The sequence below is a fragment of the Rhipicephalus sanguineus genome, chromosome 8 (genome assembly GCF_013339695.2).
Source record: "Rhipicephalus sanguineus isolate Rsan-2018 chromosome 8, BIME_Rsan_1.4, whole genome shotgun sequence".
Lineage (NCBI taxonomy): Eukaryota > Metazoa > Arthropoda > Arachnida > Ixodida > Ixodidae > Rhipicephalus > Rhipicephalus sanguineus.
This window is the reverse complement of record NC_051183.1, coordinates 123,300,553-123,325,868: the sequence shown is the minus strand read 5'-3', so window position 1 is coordinate 123,325,868 and position 25,316 is coordinate 123,300,553. Positions and strand designations below refer to the sequence as shown.

Below are 25,316 nucleotides of genomic sequence, written 5' to 3'. Positions count from 1 at the left end.
TCGCTTGGGCCATGGGAGATTTGCTGACATCGAAGCAATTCTTCTCCCACATTCTGCCGTACTGTCGACGGCAGGTCAATGGGCGTCATTGTGCGGACACGAGCCACCATCGGGACGTTAGAGAGACGGCCAAATTTTGGCGCTATCCCTTGCACCTTTAGCGTTTCAAATGTGCGACAATGTGCCGTCACGTCGGACACGCAGGTCAGGCTCTTTTTTCGATTAAGGAATTGTACACGTCTTCCGCTATCCCCTTCAGAACGTGCCCAGCCTTAACCTCTTTCAGGCATCCTGGCAACCACTATGTTGCACAGCTTCAAAAGTTCTTCAGTGTATGTCGTACACGTCTCACCTGGAAGCTGTGCCCTCTGAGCCAATGTCTGCTCTGCCTTCCCGCTTCTTCGCGTTGGAACCACCGAAGCACTTCTGTACATCCTCTACAAAACGATAGCAAGATGTGATCATGTCTTTGTGGTTCTCATACCACATGAGAGCTGTGTTAGTCAGTGAAAATACAATATGACTCAGCTGCTCTGACGTGTCCCATGCCGTTGCTTCTGCTCAGCCTCTTGTATTTCTTCAGCCACTCGTGCACGTCATTTGCAGAGGTCACGCCAAAGTTCGGCGGAACTCAATAGTAAGGTCAGGAACATATCGGTCTCGCGCTCGATGACCAGTGCTCTGGTTATCGGACATCTCATTCGGCGGCGGCGGGAGTCCGGCAAGGCTGCGGCTGCGGCGAAATCCGGGTAGTAGTGTTTCAGTACTTGGGTTCGACGTACCAAGCACCTCCACCAAACTGTTACATGCACAGGAAATGTTTAAAGGGACGCTAAAGGCAAATATTAGGTCGACGTTGATGGTTGAAGTAGCAATCCAGAAACCTCGTAGTGCTACTTTTATGTCAAGGAAGTGCTTATTTTGAAATAAAATCACGTTTGAGTGGTCCGCACCAAGTTAGAGCACTTCAAATCACCCGCCTGAAAGCGGTAATTTTTACGTCACTGCTGCCGTGCCCAACGTTGCCCGCCTTTACTGCGCGGCGGCGTGCATCATTCGGGCATCCGGCAACATCATGTGCATGCGGTATTTTGTCGAACTTTCTGTCACAGCGACTTTCACGAGCGTGCAAAATACACGCGGCTGTACGCGATACCGAAACTAGCACTTAGACGCGACCGCGTGAGCGAAGCAGGGCGCTGGGCGAAGCGCAGTTCAGCGAAAACGGAACTTTTGAACCACGCGCGCCATTCCCCACGGCAACGCCAAAGAGGTTCTTTTTTCCATGAATCAAACATGAACGAACAAGCAACATTTTGTTACGTTTCTTGATGTACGGAAGGTTCTTTTTTTATCGCAGCTAGTTCGATTGCTTGTGATTATTTGTATTCAGACTCCCCCACGTCATCGGGATCGCTTCCAAAATGTCCCACTCATGGCGCTCATCGTGTGATACATTTAGCTTAATTTCTCGTTAAGTAGGGCACTGCTGTTGATAATACTGCCGTTTTAGGCGTTGTCATATATTGAGCTTTCACTCTGACATAAATGGTTATTTGCCTTTAGTGTCCCTTTAAAGGGTATTCAATGAGCACCGAGGCGCAAAAGACCGTGGCGATCGCAGCAGCAGCGTCGTCGTCCTCTACTCTACACCCGCTTCTCTCGTTTCCCTCTGGCGGTGACACTTCGTAACAATATTGAATATTACACCTTTCGGGGGCAAAACACGTATGATCCTCAATTATCAGCCATAAAGTATGTTCAGAAACAGCCATAAAAATATTCTTCACCAGCTTCCAATGCGTCCTTGTTACTCTCCTCGAATAGAATGTTGCCTGCTCAAAAAGTAAACACATACTTTCTAGGCGTTATTATTAGTAACACGTGAATGGAAAGCTTCCTATACCTTTATGCATCCTAATCCGTTTGCCCAAGTAGTTATAGTCTCGTTCCGCAATATAAATAACTCTTGATCACCTTAGCGCAGCATTACGATAGAAACTCGATTTAGCGAAGTGATGACCACACTCGAACTAGCTCGTTTAATTGGTAAGTTCGTAAAATTGATCGTTCGGTGCTTTGAAATCTAAAATTGTATCATAGTGAAATCCTACGCGACATCCTGCGCCTTTCCGTAAAGGGTGGCCCGAACATGGTGCTTCCGATGTACGCGTGACGCAGACCAGATACATAGTCACGTGTAACTTTGTCAGGCTGCCGATATGCACAGAAGTGAAGAACGATTGATGTGGATCAATGGCTCCGTCTCCAGGGTCTACTCGCGGGTACACAGAGGGACCTCCTGTTCCCTGCCCACTGTCACACACTTGTCTACAAGGCGGTTCGTCACTTTTTTTTTTTTTGGGGGGGGGGGGGGACACTGGACTGGATAGCCGGCTGTAGAAGCCGCCCACCTGGTCCAAGGCCATGGACGTCAATCTCCTCTTCTTCAACTCTGCTCCTCAAGTTTTATGGCCCTCTCCCCATTCCCCTGCAGACGCTGAGACTAGCTCCCAAATACTGGGATGCAGAAATAGCGTATTTGCCTTTCCTCGGCCTCCTTATCTGCCTTGCTAGTGATAAAAAACGGCCACTGATTGCTTGTCACGGGCCTCTGTCGATGACAAGGCCGGAAAACGAAGCAGAGCGCACTGATGTGCTCAGTATAGCTCTTCGCAAAGTACCGCGGTTTATATGCTTATGAACTCGTTGGTTATAGCACCCGTATGTATGCGTGCTTGTGTGTGTCTGCGTACGTATGTGAAACAACAGAAAATCATGACAAAGCAAAATGGCAACCAAAGTTCCCCTCTTTGCTGCACTGGAGTACAACAGCAGGCGCTGCAATTTGAAGCCGTTTCATGTATCAAACGTTGCGCGTGTATTAAAATCAGACACGCGGTGGATGGTGACCACAGTGCGCGGAAGCGCGTTGCCCTTATTCACGTAATTTTAACAGCGCCATCCAAGTGTTGATCGGGTTTAGGGCTATTCGCCTCGCGTTCATGTGTTCCCGGTCGTACTGCTCAAGGTAAAATTTCAATAAGCAAACTCGAATCTTGAATTCAGAGGAGTGGATTACAATATGTAACGTGTACCGTACAGTCTAGCAAACATTATGGTACTAATTAAAAGAACGAGCACAGTGTCCTCGCTCGCAGGCAAGCATGAGTGAATCCAATCCGATAACAGAAACACTGCCTGTCACAACGGTGGTGAAATATAAAGCATAAACAGAACTGAAAAAAACGTAATGAGTGCAATTGCGCAATGACACAAAGAAACTGATCACCTCTATTCGATTATCTTTGAGCCGCCGAATATTTCATGGAAGCTGTAGCACACCCTTTTTTATTGTAATATCAACTATATGTACACCCCCGGCGCATTGTCGCTGTCACTTTCGACGCCACCGTTATGCTCCGCATAAAGTCCAAATCGATAACATCGGCCCGCGAGTAGTGTTCCACGTACGAGTGATAGTGTGCGAGCACAGCCAACGACCGCGCATAAGAGTAGGGAAAACACGCCGGCCTAACTGACAGCCAGACGATTACATGACCACTCCCACCCCAGTGTGCCGTGGATGCTTGCCCGTCCTTCAACCATCATCTTCCCTACCTAGTGGCGTTCAGCGCCATTCCCTTCCACCGTGCCCTAGAAAATGGAGCGCCGTCTGTTTTACTTTCGCTTGGTTCTACGGCATTCAGCACTCGAGGCACTATAGTATTTCATTGTAGCGTTAGCTACACTTGCCTAGCCGGAGCCGATTTCGTGTGTAGGGTCATGAGCCGTGCTGCGCATGCGCGAGGATCAGTGATGTCACGCAGCTGGGTCACCGGTGCTGGCATCTCACGCACTTTCCGACACCGCCGCGCGCGGCTCGCCGCTGCTGGTCTGCGCTTTTGGGAGGAGTGGCGTCGTAGGCGCGGTAGACATGCTGGCGCCGGCGCGCGCGCAGACTCCGCCCCGCCGCGCGCGGCTCGCTGCTGTTGGTCTGCGCCGCATTCGAGAGGAGTGACGTCGTAGACACAGTGGCGGCGGCGCGCGCGCAGCTATTCGACTTCGCTGTGCAGTCGCTGTCTGACACTGCGCTGGGGCCGCTCATTAGCGCCTCTGACTGGCGTTTGCACGTGGGTAACGCCACGCAGAAAAGAGAGCGCAAATGCTGCTCGACGGTGCAGAAGAGCCGAGAAGCTTATCTCATCGGATCTCAAAGTAGTTGCCTGGCAATTAGCGCTTCAGCTACGAAGAATGAACAGAAGAAGGCTAATAATTCTAGACAATATGGAAAGCTAACAATTATCAGCTGAACCTTTGCTAACGCTACGTATATCCTGGCATAGCCGAGCTAAGCCACTGCAAATTTTTTTGCACTTGGACATTGTAGGGGAAACCCCTTCGGGTACAATGCCATCTATGAAGGTTCGCTAGGAGAGCGCCTACAACGGACCGTGTATTAAATGCGATGCTGACAGACGGGGTGGAAGAAACATCAGAGTCTACTATTATGCTTCAATTTGTGTCAGTGTATGCACACATTAATTTTCTAACAATGAATCCTTGCCAAGTAGCAATATTTTGTGCTGTTCTAACCGTCCATAAATGTTCAATATATTCACGTGTAAAGAATTTCCACTTTCAGAGACATGAGACTGTGGGAATACATGCTCATGGTGAATCCTATCACTTACCGTTATTTCCAAACCTTAATATGGCTTACATGGTACCAACTCCATCGTGAGTACTTTCTTTTTCCTTGTTCCGCCTGCTGGGATTATTTTATACGTTGTATTTTGTTAACTTTAGGCATTGCTACCTTATAATAGACCAATGACCTGGTCTTACCAGGCCACTGTAAAATTGTACAGGAGCGTAATTGTAAAATCATGGCTCGAGCCGCTTCCAGCTTGAGTCGCGATATTAATTCAGTGCTTCCAATGGAATATTTAACCCATCGGCAAAACTGAGAATCCCGCCAGCCATTTTTCTGTGACCGGGCGCCTTTACCTTTTTGGATTAAGATTTCGAAAATCTGGGATGGCACAGACTGGGAATAACCTGTGGCCCATACGAGCACACTATGGGGATATTTGGCGTGCATGATTGATGGAAATGATTTTATGACATACGGGACAGTGCATTGACATTATTCATGTCTTCACGTGTGAAGCACCTTAGTTCTTCATTCACGTCCTCCTATGCCAGTTTTCGTATGTACCAAGCTATAGAGACGTCCATGAGAGCGCCAAGACGTAGGCGGCTAGTAGATATATAGAAGCCATTCATTGTGGCACTTGCGCGAAACCAAACGGGGACGAAGAAAGGTGTACACACGGACAAGCGCAGTCTAAGAACTGATTTATTTTTGAAAAAATGTTTGCTTAAAACTCCAACGTAATCTGCGCTATTCCATCAGAGAGCACACACCATCCGCGCATATAACAATCACTCTAGACAACAATGCCCCAGATCATGGCGTCCACACACATACACACAGACGAAAAAAACACATCAAAGGCAAGTACACTGAGCAACTGAAAAGAAAACATCATTAAAGATACGCAGACAGCAGCGAAATCTCCTTATCTAATAAAGCAACGGAAGGATGGCTGATGCTTTTGTCTTTTAGTCTATCAATCCAAAGGGCCTCAACTATTTCTCTCGCAGTCTTATTCGGATGTTTGAACAAAATGCCAGTGCCTCCAGGCTGAGGTATGCACCCACATTCTTTACAGTGCATGACCATATGCGTACTAAGGCGACCTTTCAGGCTGGACAAATGTTCGCTTAGTATAGTATTGCAGCAACGTCCAGTCAGCCCCACGTACGTGTGCCCACACGTCATACGAATGTTATACACTGCATTAGTCATGCAATCCACAAACTTGTTCTTGCTCAGATGTTTGATACTGCATTCTTGTTTGTTCGTTCCTTGCATTGGAACATCTTTTTCACCTTGGAACATACCTTTCCTATTTTGTTATGGGCTGAAAACACCACTTTCACTACGTAATTTTCGGCCACCTTTTTAAGTCAGTGTGACATGCCGTGCACATAGGGAATCACTGAAACCTTGGAAATTGGATCATTTTCTCTGGGATTAGCACCACATTAGTCTTCTTCCTATTTAATTTCTTCATTTGCCTAGTGCATGAAGCCTGCATAATGGCGATTGGATACCCGGCTTCTCGCAAGCGATTAACTTGCTGTAGAAACATGGTGTTCACATTATGAAAACATGACTTTGTTAACGCTGATATGAAACAAGACCTGACAATACCATTCTTCACAAGTCGGGAATGGTGAGGTGCGAAATGAAAAAGCGGCTTCCCCGCACTAGGCGAGAAATGCCAGCACACTAAATTCCAAATTCTAACTATATATCAAGAAACTGCAATTTGCTTCCTGCAGATACTTCAGACGTAAATGTCAAGCCTTTTCCCCGAGAATTGAAGGCATCAGCAACCTTATTCTTGAACCCTTCCTTGTCCCCTCGTCTGCCCAATATCAAATAGTCATCAACATACCTGTATAAATTGTATGTTATACCTTCTAAAGCATTTTGGAGCTCTTTGTCAATACTTCCCAGACAAATGCTGCTATGGATAGAAGCCACCTTAGAACCAATGCACCTTGGCCTGTATGTAAGTCCGATTGCACTCATTTCACCCAAACTTAAGTCTTCAAGTCCCATCGAGGCTTCTCTGAGCAGACGCGACCCTTTTGTGTAGGCTGTGGTTGGGCGTTGCGCTTACCAACGCCTATGCTTCCCGCATTGGGATGGCCGACACCGCAGCCTGTGACCACTGTGGCAATGAAGAAACAATTGGATATATTTTTTGCGACTGCCCAATGTACAGTGCACAGCGACTATCTCTTTGCAATGCGCTGAGCAAGTTAGATGGTCTACCTTTGTCGGAGGAAAGAATTCTATGCCATCGACAAGACGCAACGTCGCAGAAGAAGGCCGAACAAGCGCTACTGCGCTTCTTGCGATCGACCGGCCTTTCTGAACGACTGTAACCAGAACGCCCTTCCTGTGTGTGTTGTTTTATCCTGCGCGTGTGTATGTCCATTTTTTTTTCTTTTTTTTTCTTTCTCTCTCCCTCTACATCCCTTTTCTTGCCCATATTTCCCCACCTCAGTGCTGGGTAGCAAACCAGATGCTAATATCTGGTTAACCTCCCGGCCTTCCTTTTTTCTTCTCTCTCTCTCTCCATCACAGAATCCTACGTGCGTGTTCTGTAAATAAAAAAGCAAAAGTTCTAGGAAGGATTCAACTGTCATCCCACACGTGTTGCGGAAAGCAACTTCAACGTTGTCCTTTGTAATGCTGACGTTAACTGAGCTCATAACAGGACCTTGCAGCAAGGAATAGAAGAGGTCCTGTGCGTCTAGCTAAATCCCCAGTTGCAGCCGCTTATACTGTCTGATGCCAAAAACTTAAGCCCGTCAAACAAAAATGGATCCTGTACTACCAAAGAATTCAACATTTTGTGCAGGAATCCCGCAACCAGGACCTGCCAAGACCATCTCTCCGACACAATTGGCCTGAACGGAATTTATTCCTTGTGGGTTTTAGCGGTAAAAAATATGTCCAATTTCATTCCTTTGGAGTTCTTTACTTCTAGCGCGAGCTTTTCTTGGTTACATCTTTTTAGTAGCTCAACAGCCTTCTTTTTCGCATCTTCTACCTTGATGTCACTTGTTTTGAAGCACTTGTGAGCTGCTTGGACAGCTTTATCTAAATAACACTCATTTGGTGAAACCACGAAAACCTTCTTTGTCCGCCTGCATAGCACGTGGTCTTTCATCAACGAAATACTTAGCGGTCCTCTCAATATCAGCCGTAGATCTACCGCTCACCTCAAGCTTGGCAACCACGTCCACACACTCCACCACACACGGTCCCTTTTCTTTCTCATGCACACTCCTGGCAATGTCTCTTGTGAGTGCCAACTTGTGGACGATGCTGAGCGTTGGTTTCATGCAGTACTTTGACCCACACTTGAGGACCTCTTGATGTCTATTGTCCACCTTTGCACCTTCTAGTATCACAAGACGTCGTTCCGGTACGCCTGTCTTCTTCTTCGGCAATTTTCTACGCACGTCGTTCCACAGAGCCTCAGTCATGATATTTCCCTGCCGGTGCCACTCTCGAAAGGCCTTCACATTGAGATGACCCTCGGAAACAGACGAGCAGGCCACCATCAGACAATCCTTGAAGTGTCTGACCTGTCTTCCGCTCTCAGATCCCAATATCTTAACTGTAGCGAGAGAGGTAGACGTGAAGGCGGCCGACGTGGCCGTGCCGAAATCTCGCTACTTTTATTCGAAGGCCCTAGTACTAGCAGAGCAGCAGCGGCTGCCGGCGTCCGCCTCCAGGAGCGTGAGCTCGTTCCTTAACTGCTCGCGCCTCGAGCGCTAGGCATGAGCTGCGCGAGAGACGCGGCGCGGTGGTTGGAAAATGACGATGATGATGATGACGCTACAGATTACTCCCCCCCGCAGAAATGAAGCCGAAATGAAAAAAAACGATGGGGGCGTATATACAAGAATTTTGCTATCGCGAGACCAGAGGGTCCGTGAGAAGTCCAGGTCGTGAACGTGCAAGGGCCTTCGGGAACCGGTAAGTCTCTGGCGGGCGGCTCTGGGAGAACGGGCAGTGTAGGCGGGGGTAGACGCCCACGCGCTTTTGGCTGGGCGCCACGAGGACATACAAGTACACTCATTGTTTCCTCCACCTACTTCGCCACGGACCCTCCTATTTCCGGCCGCGCAGCGTGAGCTCCCCCTCTTAGCCGTGTGGGCATCCGAAGCCAACCACACGTTGCCCATGACGCACCACGTGGAGGTGGAGAGAGCTCAATGATTCAAAGGCCGTGGCTCTACCCAAGCTGGATTACATGGGCGCGCTACGACCCACACCGTCCCGACGCCAATGAATCATGAATGGAGCTGGATACGCTCCGAACCAGCAGCGAGGTCCCCATTCCGCATCACGGCCTTCAATTAGCTGGATTAGAGGGGCTCGCAAGTTCCCCCAAGCATAGCGGTACGAAACTTGAACTCTCTCACAAGGAATGTAATCCCATACTAGGCCTCCCTGAAGTTGGATTACAGGTGCTTACCAGAATCACGCGGCCATTTTAGCATAGTTCCTGTCGCTACCCGGATTTGACTAGCCGGGAGCGACCATAATAGTACTCTTCCTTGGATGCCTGCCGGTTGTAATCGGTTCATGCCCGGCTACCAGTTCTATGAGCTTTGATCAACTACCGCGCCCCCAGGCAATGGGTCACAGAGGCCCGCCACAAACCTCCGGCGTGCAAAATCCATGTAGTGTAAAAAGCCACACTGCGCCAGCAGTAAGTGTGCCTTAGGCTTACTAAGAAATGCTTTGCATTTAAAACTCGATGAACTTAACCTTTATGTCATAATTCAATCAAGCTTCAGGACCCACAGAACCAGAAATTAATGTCTTGACTCAATCAATATTTCAATAAAATACAGTCAATTGGTATACGCGTTTCAAATGGACTTCTTGAGTGTACCCGATACAGTCGGCACACAGCGGTAACCACCCACGTTTAAGCCTTAGGTCTCGGAATACTTAACCGTTCTTAGTATAGAATTTTCATGTTCAGTTTCTGGTTACAGTGTTTTGTTTTTCTTTGAGAAATACAATCGCGCCATTTTCTTCAACCTCAACGGAATCAACTCAGCGCAATGCCCCCTCTAATTGGTCAACGCGAGCGAAATTCATATACAACTGTACACATGCCGCCTTACTTATAAATCCGTAAGCATTTGCATGCTGACTCCTCGATGAAATTGTCCATCCGTCCTTTTGTTATGTAAGACGATTGTCACCATATCAATATAAATTGATAACACAAACATTTTCGCAGGCGGCCGGATTTGCGCCATGGGCACCCACGACGATTCGACGGCGGGTGTCTTACCACGGGGTACTGATGAGGGTTGCAGAATGTCAATATGTTAAGGATGCTGTAATATTTAATTTTTAACTGCGGAGTGAATTCAATGCCAGATGTCCAAGTGCGAAATTAATAGCATATTTTACTAACGACTTATAATATAATATAAAGAAACGAGCCCTCGAAATTCCATTCCTTCACTCATTCATAGGTAGGGTCTCATTAGTATGCAAAGGTATTGGTCAGCTGTCCACTCGCTAAAGGTTCACGAGTTACGTGACGCCATCTGGCAAAAACAAAGCGTGTTCCACACTCGAAGTCATAGCTAGGAGTGGCGCCGACTAACACTCCCATTTATGTGTTTCGTACACATAAATACCCGATAATGTGGAAGAGCGGACGACCGCCGTCGTAGCTCAATTGGCAAGAGTAATTGGAAGGTGGCAGTTTCAGTTTCTGCCGGCGAAAAGTTGTCTTTTCGTCCACTTTACTTTTTAGATGTGAAGCATCTTATAGCGGAGTTCAATCCGGTGGTGGTGGTGGTGGTGTGCGGCGTGACCACCCTTACTGCGCATGCGCATACCCTCACCACACACCTCCTCTCCACTCCTCCTCTCAACTTCCCCTATCCCATTTCCCCTCACCACTTTCCCTCTCCACTCCTCCTCTCCCCATCTCCTCTCCACTACCCCTCTCCCGTTTCCCCTCTCCCCTCTGCAATCTTTGAAACGCAGGCTAGACATGCCGAAATTCTCTCCTGCGCAACGCCGCGATGAGCACCAGGGCATGTGCGTACCCTCCCCCTCTCTCTCCTCTCCTACGCTGCCGCCCTTTCGCGCGCCTGTCGACCGCGTTCCCCGCTCGCCCTGTGAGAATTAACGGTCAGGCTAGAGAGAAGACAAGACGCGCGTAGCGTTCCTCTTCGCGTTGCAAGACGCGAGGTCGGTAGCATGCCCAGCGAACGCCAACGGAACGCGATCGTGCAAGTGTTCCGGCTTCGCATAGCCTCATGGTCCCCGTTAGCGGGAAATGGTGCAATTTTTTTCACAAACTATACCACAATTACTACAATACACTTAAAACAGTACAGTTAACGTCACCTGTACTTTCCTTGGCCTCATTATCTGCTGGGCTTAAATAAGGTTCTGTCAAACGAAGAAACGAGCCCTCAAAATTCCCTTCCTTTAATCATATAATACGATAAGTACCGCAGTTGACACAAGCCAAAAAAAGAATATTGCTACACGTAGGAAGAAAAACAAGTTAGTTGTACAGCAAGTGACGTACAGGAAGATTATGCATGGTGCAACATTATCGCTTGACAGCACCATTAAAATGTACAGTCATCTGGGATACTTATATGACTTATGAAACCAATTTGACTAGTTTTGTGCTATATAAGGCTACCAAATCGATGCGCATTTAAGACTGTCGATCCACAACGGTGCAAAGAGCGCCTGCGTTAACACGCTAGTGCTGAGGAGAGCACGTGGACATAGCTGCAGCGACGAGAGCACCGGACCAATAGCGAAGCTCATCGGAGCCACGGGGCGGACGCGGTCGATCGGGAAGATTGAAACGACCTTCCAAAAAACGTGGCTGATCTCTATGTCATAAGAATCGGTATCACACGAAAGGGAAACGTGTCTTTACAGACGTAGTTTAGCGTTTTTTGTGAACTGTTTCGTCGCAAGAGCGAAGGAATTAATGCTATAGCAACAAGTTGTAATGTCACGTGAAGAACGGCAAGCAGTTCGAAACTTGCAACGCGCTGCTCAAGCACAAAGGACGCGCGGAACGAACATGCACAACTTTCGCACCACGGCAGTAAAGCGCGCTGTTTAAATGCAGAAGACGCATGAAATGAATGCGCAAGTATACACAGCATGAGCGCGAACTAACTGTCACAGTTGTAACTTATTTGTGTGCAAGCAGCACCCTCCTTTCGCAAACGCAGCCGCTGCATTGAGCGAAGTGACCTTTGTGCTCGCTGTAACTGCATCGCAAACTTGCGGTGAGAGCACAAGACGTACAATTGTGTTGAGAGCACAAGACGTACAAACCACCGCCATCACGACATTAGCGCGCGCGCCGAGCAACCACGCCCTGTAGAGGCGCGCGCTCATCGCAACGCGTGGGCGACGATCTTTAAAGCGCGCCCTTCGAGCCATTCGCGCAATCTCACTAGTGATAACAAAAACAAGCTTATGTACCAATGATCTCCGAGTACCGCCACCGGCAAATGGTGTATATAAATAGCTTGCTGTTAGTGTAGCGACGAACGTGCCGTGTGTGGCCGAGTCGTTTCGCCCCACGCTTTTCGACTCTCGGTTTGACTCTCAAGTTCGACACTCGGTGGCGGAACTTTAAATGCGAATGCATTTCTTATACCCTTGTTACACAGGCAAGCTAACGGCAGTTACGACCAACCACGGTTGACCGCGTTGAACCACGGTTAGCGCCAACCACGGTTCGCCGATGTTACACAGCGCACAAGCGTCCTCGGTTAAAGCGGACTTGTTTTGGCGTGAATGGCTCTGCGTCTGGCGGCAGTCCGGCGTTCCACTCGGCTGTTATTGCCGCGTCCACTTTCGCATTCCTTGAGGTGCTCCGTAGATGATGCACATTGTTTTCCCAAAGCCTAATCAGGCTTTCCGTGGTTCTTGCAGTCCAATTCGTTTTTCACGAACGCTCGCCGGCGTGCACATGTCCTCCATGTAGGCCGCCATTTTCTCGGTTAGCCGCCAAACCGAGGTCGCCAAGCTCGGTTTGGTACAACCGCGGTTTCGCATACCGTGTAACATAAGCGAACCGCGGTTACGCGTAACCGCAGTTATACTAACCGAGGTTTAGGCTGTCCGTGTAACAAGTCGGGCTATGTGAGGCACCCGGCGTTGTCCGCGCGCCTCTCCGCTCTCGCTCCCTCTCCCATAGCAACAGCTGCGGGTGCGCGCGCTTATCCTCGCCCCTAGCAACCGGAGCAGCTGGTGCGGACGGAGTAGCGGAGAGTGAGTGGAGAGAAGGGGCGCGCTCTGGCGTGTGAGGGCGCTCGCATCCGAGCTCCCGCGTGTGTGGAGAGTGTGTAGGAGAGGGCAGGTGCAGTGCTTCGCCGCTCCTTCTCTCGCCATTCGCTCTCTCTCCTCCCTGCGCCAACGCATCAATGCAGTGCGTTTGAAACGCGTTTGTAGCGTTTGTGCTGCCTTGGCACAGCCTGAAAACAGCGCGTTCTAAACGCGTTTGTGCTGCATTGAAGGCGGTGGCACCATCCCTGAGGTGATTACGAACGCACGTAGGAAGCGTTCGTTGAAAGAGGCGCTCAAAAGGGAGACACTTGAGCGCGTCGATTTGTCCAGCTTTACGCCATTAAAATTACTACGCCGTGTACTCTCGGCGCAAGAAATGCATTCGCATTTCCTCACGATTCCCTTCGGGGAGGTGGGGGCATTTTTTCTTCTAGCTTTTTCTTTGCCATCTGTTAGTATTTATATTTTACGACGTCATATCCGTGACAGAAATATGTCAGTGGAGCCGTGGTAAACCCCGGCATAAAACACTTTCCTGTTAACAAATGAAGAAGCCTGCACTCGACTGCGCAAGACCTGATAACAGCCAAGCTGACGAACCAAGTGGGGGCATTATCGGCTAATGCTAGTAGGTCACTTGGCTAAGGCTAGGTTTCAAACTTCGTTTAAGCAAGCCTATTTTTCAGCTTTTTATGGCTCTTGGATCTACCACCTATTTATCTTTATGTCAGCCGCTTTCTTGTTCATGTAGACTGGGTGTCGGATCGCCGCCGCTCATCTCGTTCTCGCTCTGCAGCCCATCGAGTCTCGCGATAGGCGGAATCTTGTTCAGGTGTACGGTTGTTTATTTGACGACCCATGGCTACAACCGTACAAACTACCTCAGCAAGACCAGGCGCGCCACTTTTATAAAGATCACGAAGATATGCGCATGCGCAGTACGTCTATTAATGACGTATTTATTGACGTAAATGGTTCCTAGGAAACTCGTTTATTTGAAATTGGCGCGGTTCCACTTAGTCATTTCGGTAGTTTCGACGTGGCTCCTCCGCAGCTGTTGCTATAGCGCATGCGCGGCTTAGCATGCCGCCACATCAGCTGTCGCGGTAGGCAGGCACGGCGGGTTCCGTTGCCGAGCGCGGCTTGCCGGCGGCTTCTCCGTTGCTACGGCTTCGGCGCATGTGAGGCTTGGCATGACGTCACTCCAGCTGGCGCGTAAGCGATGCGAGGCGAGGCCAGGTGGTGCGCAGCTGTGGCGTCGGGGGTTCCTAGTCAACGGCACGGCGAGGTTTTTTGCGGAGAACAGTAGCTCTAAAGGGCCCTCACCAGGTCTGATCATATTTAGCTGACGAGCGCAATGCATACAATGGGCGTTGACGATCACGTGGGCTTAATTTGCAACGCTACACGCCGCGGAAATAGGTCTTATTTCATGCTGAGTGGCCACTTTCCCTTGGTCTCGTGGGCGCGCGCCCGGAGAAGGAATGATGACGGAAAACAAGGAAGGGCCTACGTGGTTGTAGGTGCTTTGACGTCGCTCCTCTACATAGGCATCTGTGCTCTGACGTCCTCAGAGCCGCATGTGACACTGCGATAATTATCTAACTTGACATGTGTAGCTTGTGTAATTTGTTGCTTGAATAGATGAATCAAATTTGAGCGAACCAATATGACACACAAACGGAACGTGTGCGCGTTTTTCTTGTTTTTTTTCTGCGAGTCGCAGCGAGCTGCGGGACTAATCTGCCTCCGTTTCGCACGCATTCGTGTTCTCGCGGTTTGCGCGTCGATCAGACGCAAGCCCTGAAAAATGAATGAATGAATAAACTTTATTAAAAGTCTGGGCGAGGCGGGGGGAGGAGGGGATTAACCCCTGTACCGTCCCACTCTCCGTCGATCATGATGGCGTCAGGTCACGGCTTGAAGCCCTTGGACTCGCTCCAGCGCTCACTAGGCTCATTTATCCTCCTGCGTCTACCCAAATGTTCATGCGGCACTCGCTCTTGAGACCGCTAGTCTCGTGCCCGTACAAATGTCGCAGCTTTCATGGCCGTCCCACAGAAACAGGCAGTACACCACGGAGAACACAACGCCGCTTGCGTGCTGGGGCTGGCTCGGGCACGTCATGCGCACGTGGCCTTGCATGCGCATGACGTGTTAATGGGTATGCGTCATGTGACCCTCCGGCTCCGATGCCGAAGACGCACGGTAGAGATTTGGCTACCGAAGGCTACACGGGGCGAGTGGCAAGGGTTTCAAGCTCGCCTCCTCATATCATGGTGTCGCGCCGCTACAAGTGATTGTTTTTCTCAGCTCTTAATGAACCGATATGAAAAATTCTTGCGGCATAATGCTCTTCATTCGGCACAACTTCCAGCGTCTAACTAAAATTTGCTATGTGGGCTTGTGAGGAGCTGTTTAACTGCAGAGGATTTTAGGGGCTTGGGCTGTCGTGTGCTGTCGCATGTTGTCGTCGTCTCATGTTCATTGTGAAGGAAAAAACAACGCTACAAATAGACGAGGACTAAGGAAGAAAACACGACACAGGCGCTGAACTCGCAACTGAACTTTATTGGATAAAACACGCACACATATATACAGCAGCTGACTCGGTCACGTGACACTCCATATGTTATCCAATAAAGTTCAGTTGCTAGTTCAGCGCCTGTGTCGTGTTTTCTCCTTTGGTTCTCGTCCATTCGTAGCGCTGTTTTTTCCTTTACAGTGATGAATCACCAACTAGCCCAAGTTTCTCTTCTAGTGCAGTCTCATGTTCCTTGGTGTAACGCAGGCAAAACCGCGTTGTGACTTGTCACGTTAATATGGAGGCAATCGCCGGGCAGATTTCAAGGGCTAACATATCGGCCCCCCGAAACACACCACGAAAGCGCGGGCGATTTAGAGTAGGCCCTTTTAGTGCGCCAGCGAACGCCATTTGTGGTCCAAAGACCGAGTCAGAGCCAATAGGTGATAACAGAAACAAAATATATTCTCAGTTAAGGCAGTACAAGCACCACACAAACATGCACACTCGGCTGGTATCAATTACAACTCACAATATAAACAAACAGATCACGAGCTACAAATGCAATCTCATGCATTGCACGAAATTCAAGAACACTTAAAATCTTTAATATTCATCAAACATGTCCAGTCCTCAATTCTTGGAACGTAACTTGAATGCGTCTCTTCCAGGAAACAGTCACGCAAACTTCAGCGCTGATAGTCGTTGTACCCTTCCGTCGTCGGCCGCGAATGTTTCTCTTTCAGGAAACACTCACGTAACTTTTGACCGCTCACACAGCGCCATCACTCCATTTTTTTCAGATCGACGACTGACTGCAGGCACTACATCTTAAAACCCGTCTTCTTTGGCTGACCCAGCCGCACTCAACAGAACTTCTCCACCATCTCTGGACCAACTACCCCGACTCCCCGTCACTGCACGCTTATATCTCCTCGCTCCCGGGTTCCAGATTCTTCGGGTGCCTTCTTCGGTGTGCAGCACAGCCGAAGCTAAGGACAGGGCTAGATTCTCCTTGCCGGTTCCACTCGCCGTGGCGTCACTCGGCGTCGCATCACGTTTTCTGTCGTGATGTTTCCAGACTTTGCCAGGCGTCTGAAACGACACTGCTGGATTTTGAAAACTTTTCAGCGCGAACAAGATAGATCACAAAGAAGAGGACACAAGACGATCGATGTCTAAAAAAAGTTTGCAAAATGCATCATTTCCAACTCGCCCACCTATCTACTTTACGACACTGCTAGTTGTCGGCGACCGATTCGAGAGGGAGGGGGGGAGGCGCGCTGACGCGTGCGCGGCGTCTCTTGACACTTGTTTTTATCGTTGCGCGCGCTCCATTGCAGCTGACCGCCGACGCCGGGATTTCGTGTCGTCGTTTTAAACCGGGGACGCGCGTCACTTAAGCTCTCGTTTATGACACGTGTATAGCATGGCCATTTGTAGCATAGCCATGAATAACAAGAGGGCGGGAAAGGGAAATGAGGGGGAGGAGGAGTGATATGAGGATGAGGAGGATGGAAATGAGGAATGGAGAGGGTAAAGCACACCACAGCTATGGATGGCGTTAGGCTGACAAACCCATGTAACACATAGCCATGTATAGAAGGGGGCGGTAAAGGAAAGTGAGGATGAGGAGGATGGAAAGGAGGAAGGGAGCGAGTAAAGCATAGCATAATCATGTATGCACTTAAGCAGACTTGTAGACGTTACAGAAAATAGGTACCCGATCACAATTACAATTACTTACTTTAAAATGTAATTGATTACAGTGGTCATTTACAGCCTCAGAAAGTAACTGAGCAATTACAGAAATGCAATCGATTATTCATGCGTTACTCTGCTTCCAAGTTTTATTCTCGTAAGACAAGGACACAAATTTACTCGAACTACTGCGGCTTGTATGCTGAAGGCTGAAGGCAGGGCTGCGCAAAGATACTTTGAAATTGTATCGCGATACAATACAAGATACTCAGGGAAAAAGTATTTGAGATACAAATACAAGATGCCACAACGCTGATTGTATCCGATACGATACATTCAAATTGTATCCTACGATACTCCGATACATTCGGAAATTTGTTATTATATATCTGAATATACGGTATTGTAGCACTAAATGCCCACGCACAATATTGTTCGTTTGAAAATTTAATAAATGCAACCATTTCCTTTTTCACTTATATGATATGTCTGTTGGTATGTCAAAAGTTTTGTATTTCTTTCTGAAGCTTTATTACGTTCGTTCGGAAACAACTTACTGGGGTTGCTTTAGCTGCTTATCATGACAGCTCTTTATACACTTCCCTGATAGCGGTTTTTGCTTGTCGCTGTTGTAATTGAGTGGAGTCGGCACTATGCTTGCCGACCAGCTAGCTGGTTGCCGTCTTATCACAAGAACTTCAGCAAGAAGCCTCCACAAAATGGTGCAAATACCGCTGTGGAGTTCTACCTTGACCGTAAACGTACGACGGATTTTGCATTACCCGATCACCGGACAGGTGTACATCAGCAGGAACGCTAGTATTGATATTCTTGGCGACGCACCATATTTACGTAGAGGACATAAAATTGCATTGACTTTTATAATCTACTTATCTGCTGGTTAAAAGCGTTTGTTAGCGACGTACTCAGTAATGCGTGATCTTTTAACAATTTTTCTTCTATGAGATATCACCTGCCGCCCAGAAAACGTGTCAGTTGTATTCTATAGTTGGACAAAGCGTCGCAAGACGCCGCTGGCATTTACACCATATCGCCACTTATAGCTTCGATTACTTGGTGATTAGTAACAGTAAAAGCATTTAGGGAAGACTAAAGAAGACAATAAATATAAGTACGTAAAATAAAAAAGCGATTCCGTATGATCCACAGTGAATAAGTATAGAAGCCCGATACATGCGGCATCCCCAAGAGCTAATAACAATTGTTGCGTTTAAGGTCCTAGAAACATATGATAATGATAGATGTCGTACTGGAGGGCTGCGGAAAATTCGACCACGTGGTGTTCTAAAACCTAAATATAAGCACACGGGCATCGAAATGCGGCCGCTGCGACCTGCGGGTCAGCATACAAGCGCCATAACCACTAGACCACCGCGGCGGGTAACCCCTGATAGCTGTGACAATTAGACCTTTAAGTTAGACCACAGAAAATTCAGTGCCCATGAAAAATAGCGTAAACCGGTCGTTGGGACACTCATTAGAAAAACGGAGCACTTTGTAAACAATGTTTCTCCAATCCATTTGCTAACACCTTTGATATGGCTCCTAATACATTACGTTATTATCATGAAAAGCAGTCAGCAGAATTTTTGTTACTGTATACTCCAAGCACGCGCAGGTTATTATGTATTTGTTCTCAGCGTCGCCTTGACAGAACCGAAACCTAAGTGGAGTACACGCCTGTAAACAGTAGCACAAAAGATGCTGACAACTAAAAGTAGGAATAAAGCACAGAGCTTACCTTGCCAACACGTTAAAGACATATTTTCGTAAGCAGACCTGAAAAAAAGCAATACAGAGACCTAGAAAATGTATGAGATGGAAAAAGAACAGCTTAGAAAGAACTTGTACTAACGATCAAATTATGATTTTGAAAAGTGATTGAATAAAAGAAAAAAAGACGTACGCCAAGATGTGAATGCTTCTTCTCTTAGATCCAGCATCGGTACCGGTGGTCCTATAGCTGTTCGAATCTTGTTCGCATATGAGCCAATCTCACTGCATGTAAGTCAAACTTTCATTGACGAGGTCCTTCAAATAGCCGACGTGTGAAAGCCATGAGACGCAAAGCAATCCCTTTTCTTGCAATCTTCGGTCTTCGTAACGAAGCACAACGCGAGAGAAACTTCGGTAACGACACTACAGCGGCATCAGAATTTGTGCAAAGACACCGCACGCATTGGAGTACGCGGCATACGTCAGTGGCTAAGTTCCAAGTGTTATAGCACTGACACAATTACAAAGAAAAAAGAAACCGTGAGAACAAAAGGTCGTCGGGGTGTAGACGTTCGCGCGTTTCTCTGCCGAGACGACGCGAGCACCACCACGTGACTCTGCTCCCTCAATAGGGACTCTCGGAACTCATCGCCTGCCCTCGCTGGAAAAGTCTGGCGGAAAGATGAATTAATGTCACTGTCTTTAGTTTAAATCTGGTGGTTTAGTGCGAGCAATATCAGCTTCAGAATTCGAGTTCAAGCAATGTTTATTGTTTCGCACTGTGGCGTTGCGACCGCAGTATCTTGTATCTTAAGATGCGCGATACATGCTTCAATGTATCGGAAATACAGATACTGATGCACGTTTTGCGAGACGTATCGCGATACAGATACAAGACACCCAAATAGTACCTAAGATAGTATCTAAGATACCTGTATCTTCGATACTGCCCAGCACTGGCTGAAGGTTTGCTGAGAGGCGGGGAGGCTTACTGTGGCTTCTGTTTATAGTGCTGCACGTTGTTAACTTGCAACAGGAGTAGTTTTTAAAAGTTTTCGCCGATTTTTCCACATTTCCTCGTTAAGAGGTCAGCTGCTACATTGAACACTGTCTCAATGCATGCGCAGGAGGGAAGTGCGATATCATAACGAAGGAGCTCCTTGCTCACCCTTATTTAAAGCATTTAAAGTGAAGCATTTAAGAGTGAAGTTACGCAAACTAGCTAATTTAGAAAATGTCAAATGAACTAGTGCATCTTCATTCCTTCACAATTCGGGATAGATGATGCGTGCCTATTGCAGTACTGATGCTCTGCTTCCTGAACTTCACATACCTGCAAGTCTGTTCACTTTGAATAAATAACGTTGGTTTTGTAAACAAGATCTGTCATCCTTCACTGTTTTAAATACTTATACTATGGTCCCTCTGGTTTCTTGCGCCGCACTGTACTTTTGGTTTGTGCACACTATCTGATTAACTTTCTCAAAGGGCTTTCAAGGAGACAGCAACGGTATTCGACGCAGCAACCCCACAAGTGTACTTATGTAAAATAATAAGTTTCATTTATTAACTTACATTTCAATGACCCTTAGATATTTTAGCGACATGCTTAGCACCACAGGTTCATAATATGTAAAAGTAAGGCGTTTTGAAATTCCTGTATTTTTTTTTCTATTTCTAGACACATCGGCGACGAGTATATCGTACGAGTATCAGCCTTGGCTTGCGACTGACCAGACACCAGGTAGATCAATGCTGTTGTTTTAATTGCTTGGAATTACGTGCTTATGTGACCAGCAAATCCTATAATAATGTAACATCCTTTTTATAGGAATCCCCAGTAATTCCTTATGTACGCTGCATTGCATAAGCAATTTAGGTTTCGGCGCTCTTTCATAGAGGCAATGTATACGCTCACGCGAATATGTTCGTGTTGAATGAAGATGTGTCTTGGGTGAAGTTTTCCACCTTATCTACCAAATTATTTCATGCCGTTTGCAAATATGTGCCATTATATTTTTGCAGGCTATGACTGCAATGTACATTTTTACGGAATTAATAACGAACTACCAGATCAAATGAGCCCGTATAACTTCAAGTTCTACTGACAGTGGGATACTGTCAAATGAATTATGTTAAGGCGAAAGATAGCTTAGACCCTTATCGCAAATACTGGCCTTGCTTTCATTGAGTTGTTTTAACACTAAAGTGATTTATGCCGGAGTCAATCAAGGCTTCACTGACGTATATCAGTCACGGATGCCATGTTGGTAAAATGCACACTAACGCGTGAGAACGAAAAAAAATTACACCAACTCCCGCTAAAGGGGACCATGAGGCGATGCGAAGCCGGGTCACTTGCACGATCGCGTTCCGTTGGCGTTCGTTGGGCATGCTACCGACCTCGGATCGCTATTAACGGTGATAATAACGTTGTAGACGAAGGTGAAACGGTTAACTGCGAGCCTGCTTCGCACTGAAAACTTCAGGGTCCGCCGCTCGCTTCAAGCGTTTGCGTTCAGCGTCGCGTGCCCTTCGCTTCGCAGCTTTGTTTTGAGTGGACGTAATGGGCTGATGCTGACGCCGCGCTCGCGGCCGCGTGCAGCATCGGGAGCAGCCTCTCGTTGTTGACGTTTGCACGCGGCTTCCCGTTCTCGAAGGTCGGGTTCCGCCGCTCGCTTCGTACGTTCATGTTGAACGTCACGGTCCCGAACCTCAGGTTCTGCTGCTCGACGTTCAAGTTCCAACGCTGCTCTAGGTGCTAAAAGCTCAGGATCCGCTGCTCGACATTACGCTGCGAAGCTGCTTCGCGCTGACGAAGTTCAGGGTCCGCCGCTCGCTTCAAGCGTTTGCGTTCAGCGTCGCGTGCCCTTCGCTTCGCAGCTTTGTCTTGAGTGGACGCAATTGGGCTGATGCTGTCGCGTGCTTGCGTCAGCCCACTCACTGACGGCACTGTTGCTTACATTACGCTTCATCGGAAGCACCAATGTAGTCAAGACGAGCGCAGAGAGTAGCGCATGCGCCGCGTAAGCAAAAACGGCAACGCAGGGGAAGCGCAAGCAGGGGCTGGTGGAGAAGTGGAGAAAGTAACGCGCAGCTGTCGGAGAGAGGGAAGGAGGAGAGGCGCGCATGCGTAGTGTGAGTGCGGAATACAACGGCGCGTGCGGATTACCACGCCGCGTTACATACCCCCGAGCAAGAGATGCGTCGCATCTATTCGCAATGCCCATAGACTGTCGCGCCGCCAAGCGGAATTCAGGAGCGTCCTCTCGAGGAGGGTTAGTAGACGACAAAATGGCAGCACTACGCAGTCGCTCCCTTGTTCGGCTGTGCTAACCTCAGTGTTAACGCGTTGTCAAGGAAGGAACACTACGACTTGGCATGTTCCCTGCATCAATGAACAAACCGGGCCCTCCGTAACACGAGAAATCTGATTCGTTCTTGCGAGGCGCGAAGTTTTCGTGAAAATACGTGGCGGCTCGCACTTTCAATGCTAGCCCACAGCGTACGCATACTATCTGCTTCGCGAGGCTTTCTGCCATGTAGGTTAGTTAAATGTTATCGTCTGACATACTCAGTTGAAGCTCACCCTGTTTTACTTGTATATAGCATTGGTCAGTGTTTGTTGTAGTGCATGAATCCCATAACACTGTACGCGCGGGAGGTCGCGCCGGCTCGCGATGTGCTCTTGTAAAACTGAGCGATCTCAAGTTGTCGATACATTAAAATATGCCTCAATCCTTTGTCAGCAAAGCGCTGTTACTAATCGTGCGAGCGACGTTTCAATCATTCGAGGACGCGTCTGCTCCACGCCTTTCGTGGAGCGAACGCTTTCCATGCCGTCCTTCGCCAGTGTGTTGATTTCATAGCCAGCGCTGTGCCGCTTGTTTTTGTACGTTTGTTGATAGGTGGCAGCACACTGCAAGCGATTTGCTCGTTGACCGATCTGAGAGTGAAATGTTCTCCGCGCCCAGACGTCTCTGTAATTGTAAACGTGGTGACGCGGAGTGGTCGAGGTTGTTCGGCGGAGGAAATTCTTCAGATTGCTTTCAGCAGTGATGTTGAAAGAAACCATCTTGACGACGAGGATTTTTCACTGGACGTAGAAGACTGTGAACGCACCGAGAGTGACAGCGACGGTGAACGATCAGCTGCTAACTCACGAGGAGCGAGTTGCACTTCACGTCCCCTCGTGCGTTAATGTTCTTTCACGCTCGTAAGTCACTTTGATTGTATTTAATGTATAATATCATTGAGCGAGATCAAAATAAAAGCATAGTTCCTCTTGTGCATTGCATGTATCAATTATTGTGGATATTATGGAGCGCCGCATGCCGCCAACACGCTCGAGCTCGACCAGAGAAGCGAAATGCTTAAAGCGTTTGAACGTGCAGCCACAGCTACAATCCACGCCTCTCGGCTAACTTCTTCGACGTTGCGAAAAGGATATGTGTGCATTCTTTTCGATATTCGTGTTTCGATCGTGCTGATCGAGCCTGCAACATGCGAGTGAAGTGAATTGCACACTGCTAGAGTCTCAGCATGGCTCTACACCAGCGCTACTGAATAGGAAGTTAAATGCTTGTGTTCCGTTGAAGACGTAACTTCGCGTTCCCGACTGCACAAGTAATGACGACGGCGTATTATGTTTGCAAACCATCACCACGTTAAACGTGCGGTCCCGTGCAGCAGCGATGGCGCTACTCGCTGGCGGCCTACTACTGCGGCAAATCCGTAAAGCAGGCTCGGTACAACGTATCTATAAACGTTGGCTCGGTACGTACTACCTCGGAGTGCCGTTCTGCTCATACGTCAATTTTAGTTCATGCAGTTTTATGTATAGCACGCACAGGATTTCGCAAAGCATCGTTATGCACGGTAACGGAGCTGAAATATAACCTTTCACACCACAGCAAATAATTAGGTGGCGAGTACTTAGCACTTTCCATGGTTTGGGAAAGTAGTTTAGTCTCATATCCAATTCAGCACAGCTCATGACTTCATCCGGTGAAAGCGGCACGGGTCGTACATCCGCTCGTACTATCTGTTCCTATGCTAACAAACGGGTTGACCCTCCTCCTAGCGCCATCTTGAAAAGCACGGCGCGCCACCTATAGTTCGTGGGCATTGCGAATAAGCTTAAAGAAAAAGTTACGCCGCCAGAAATGGAACCAAGGGCCTCGATGTCCGCGACGATAGGCGTCAGTTGCTCTACCGACTATGGCAAAGACGCTGATGCACGCGGTTGCACAAACGCGTTTTATATGTCTCAAATACTCTCTCTCGAACGGTGCTGGGCTGGGGAGGCTAAGCGCGCGGGCCGGTGCCGCCGTCTGTGAACAGGGAAGCGAAGTACTGCGTCATGACACTAACTAGCGCCGATAGAGACCGGTTTACCGACGACGCAGTTAGAGCGTCTCAATACCAGCGAGGAGCGCCGGCCGCGCTGGCATCGAAGTCACACTAGATGCAGTCACGGTCTTTGCCTTTCAATTCGTGTTAGCGTGTGACGGCTCACTGCCGGAGTAGTACAGCTTCCACGTGAACCAACGCACCGACCAATAAAACTGCTGCAATAAGCTCAGAAGAAAGGCAACGACGTCGACGGGCGAATGACGCGCCTTGATGAAGCGAGAGACACGTGCCAGCGGAAGCAGAGCGCCTTCGCGCATTCACGGCTCAAGCTACGCACTTCTGCCTCACGTGTTCCTGAAGCACAGAGCGCTAGTGTATGCGTGAGCACAAGCTTAGGTTACCCTATTACTGGGGAGCACGCACCTTGTCATTTATCTCCTGAATAACGACGCTTTGAAGGAGTGCGTATCGGGTACCACTGGTTATTAGGTGATTGTTGATGCAATCTTTGAGGGGGATTCACGATATCTGTGTCTAGGTATATATTCACAACTTCAGCTACCACAGCGGTTAAATCAGGATCATGAGCGTCAGTCGCCGGGATGGAGACGTGCCACTAGGCGTCAATGTGTGTGCATCGACGTGAAACTATGTTATAGCTGCCGAGCCGCAATTTACATTCTACAAGCTCTCATAGATCAATGCACAATAATCAACTACTTCTGCGAAGACACGTTGCCCATTCGTGTTATACCGATTCCTATTACGGAGGGGACAGTCCATGATTCTTTAGGCGCGAAGCTCCTTAGGGTGTACGTCGCTTCCTCCTCTGTAGTATGTATGTATGTAGCCAGCTCTAGTTTAATGAATTGCTCACTAGATGGCGTTTCATGTATTTCTTAGTCGGAGGGTGCGCTGGGACTTGGGAGAGGACGGACGTGTTTTTCGTGGGCTCCGGAATGACAGCGTCAGATAAGTTTTTTTTTTGCATGATTCGAGCTTGTTTTTTTTAGTTATATGAGTACATAGGCC

General features: G+C 48.3%; 1 protein-coding gene across 1 annotated transcript in view; it reads left to right on the top strand.

Annotated features, from left to right (window-relative positions):
• LOC119403486 (uncharacterized) overlaps positions 1 to 25,316 on the top strand; it is a 71,298-nt gene that overhangs the window by 6,867 nt on the left and 39,115 nt on the right. The window contains exons 2-3 of the mRNA XM_049418345.1: positions 4,646 to 4,740; positions 20,611 to 20,673. Of these exons, the coding sequence (XP_049274302.1) occupies positions 4,650 to 4,740; positions 20,611 to 20,673 (154 nt within the window). The 5' untranslated portion in view covers positions 4,646 to 4,649. The remainder of the gene's footprint in view (positions 1 to 4,645; positions 4,741 to 20,610; positions 20,674 to 25,316) is intronic.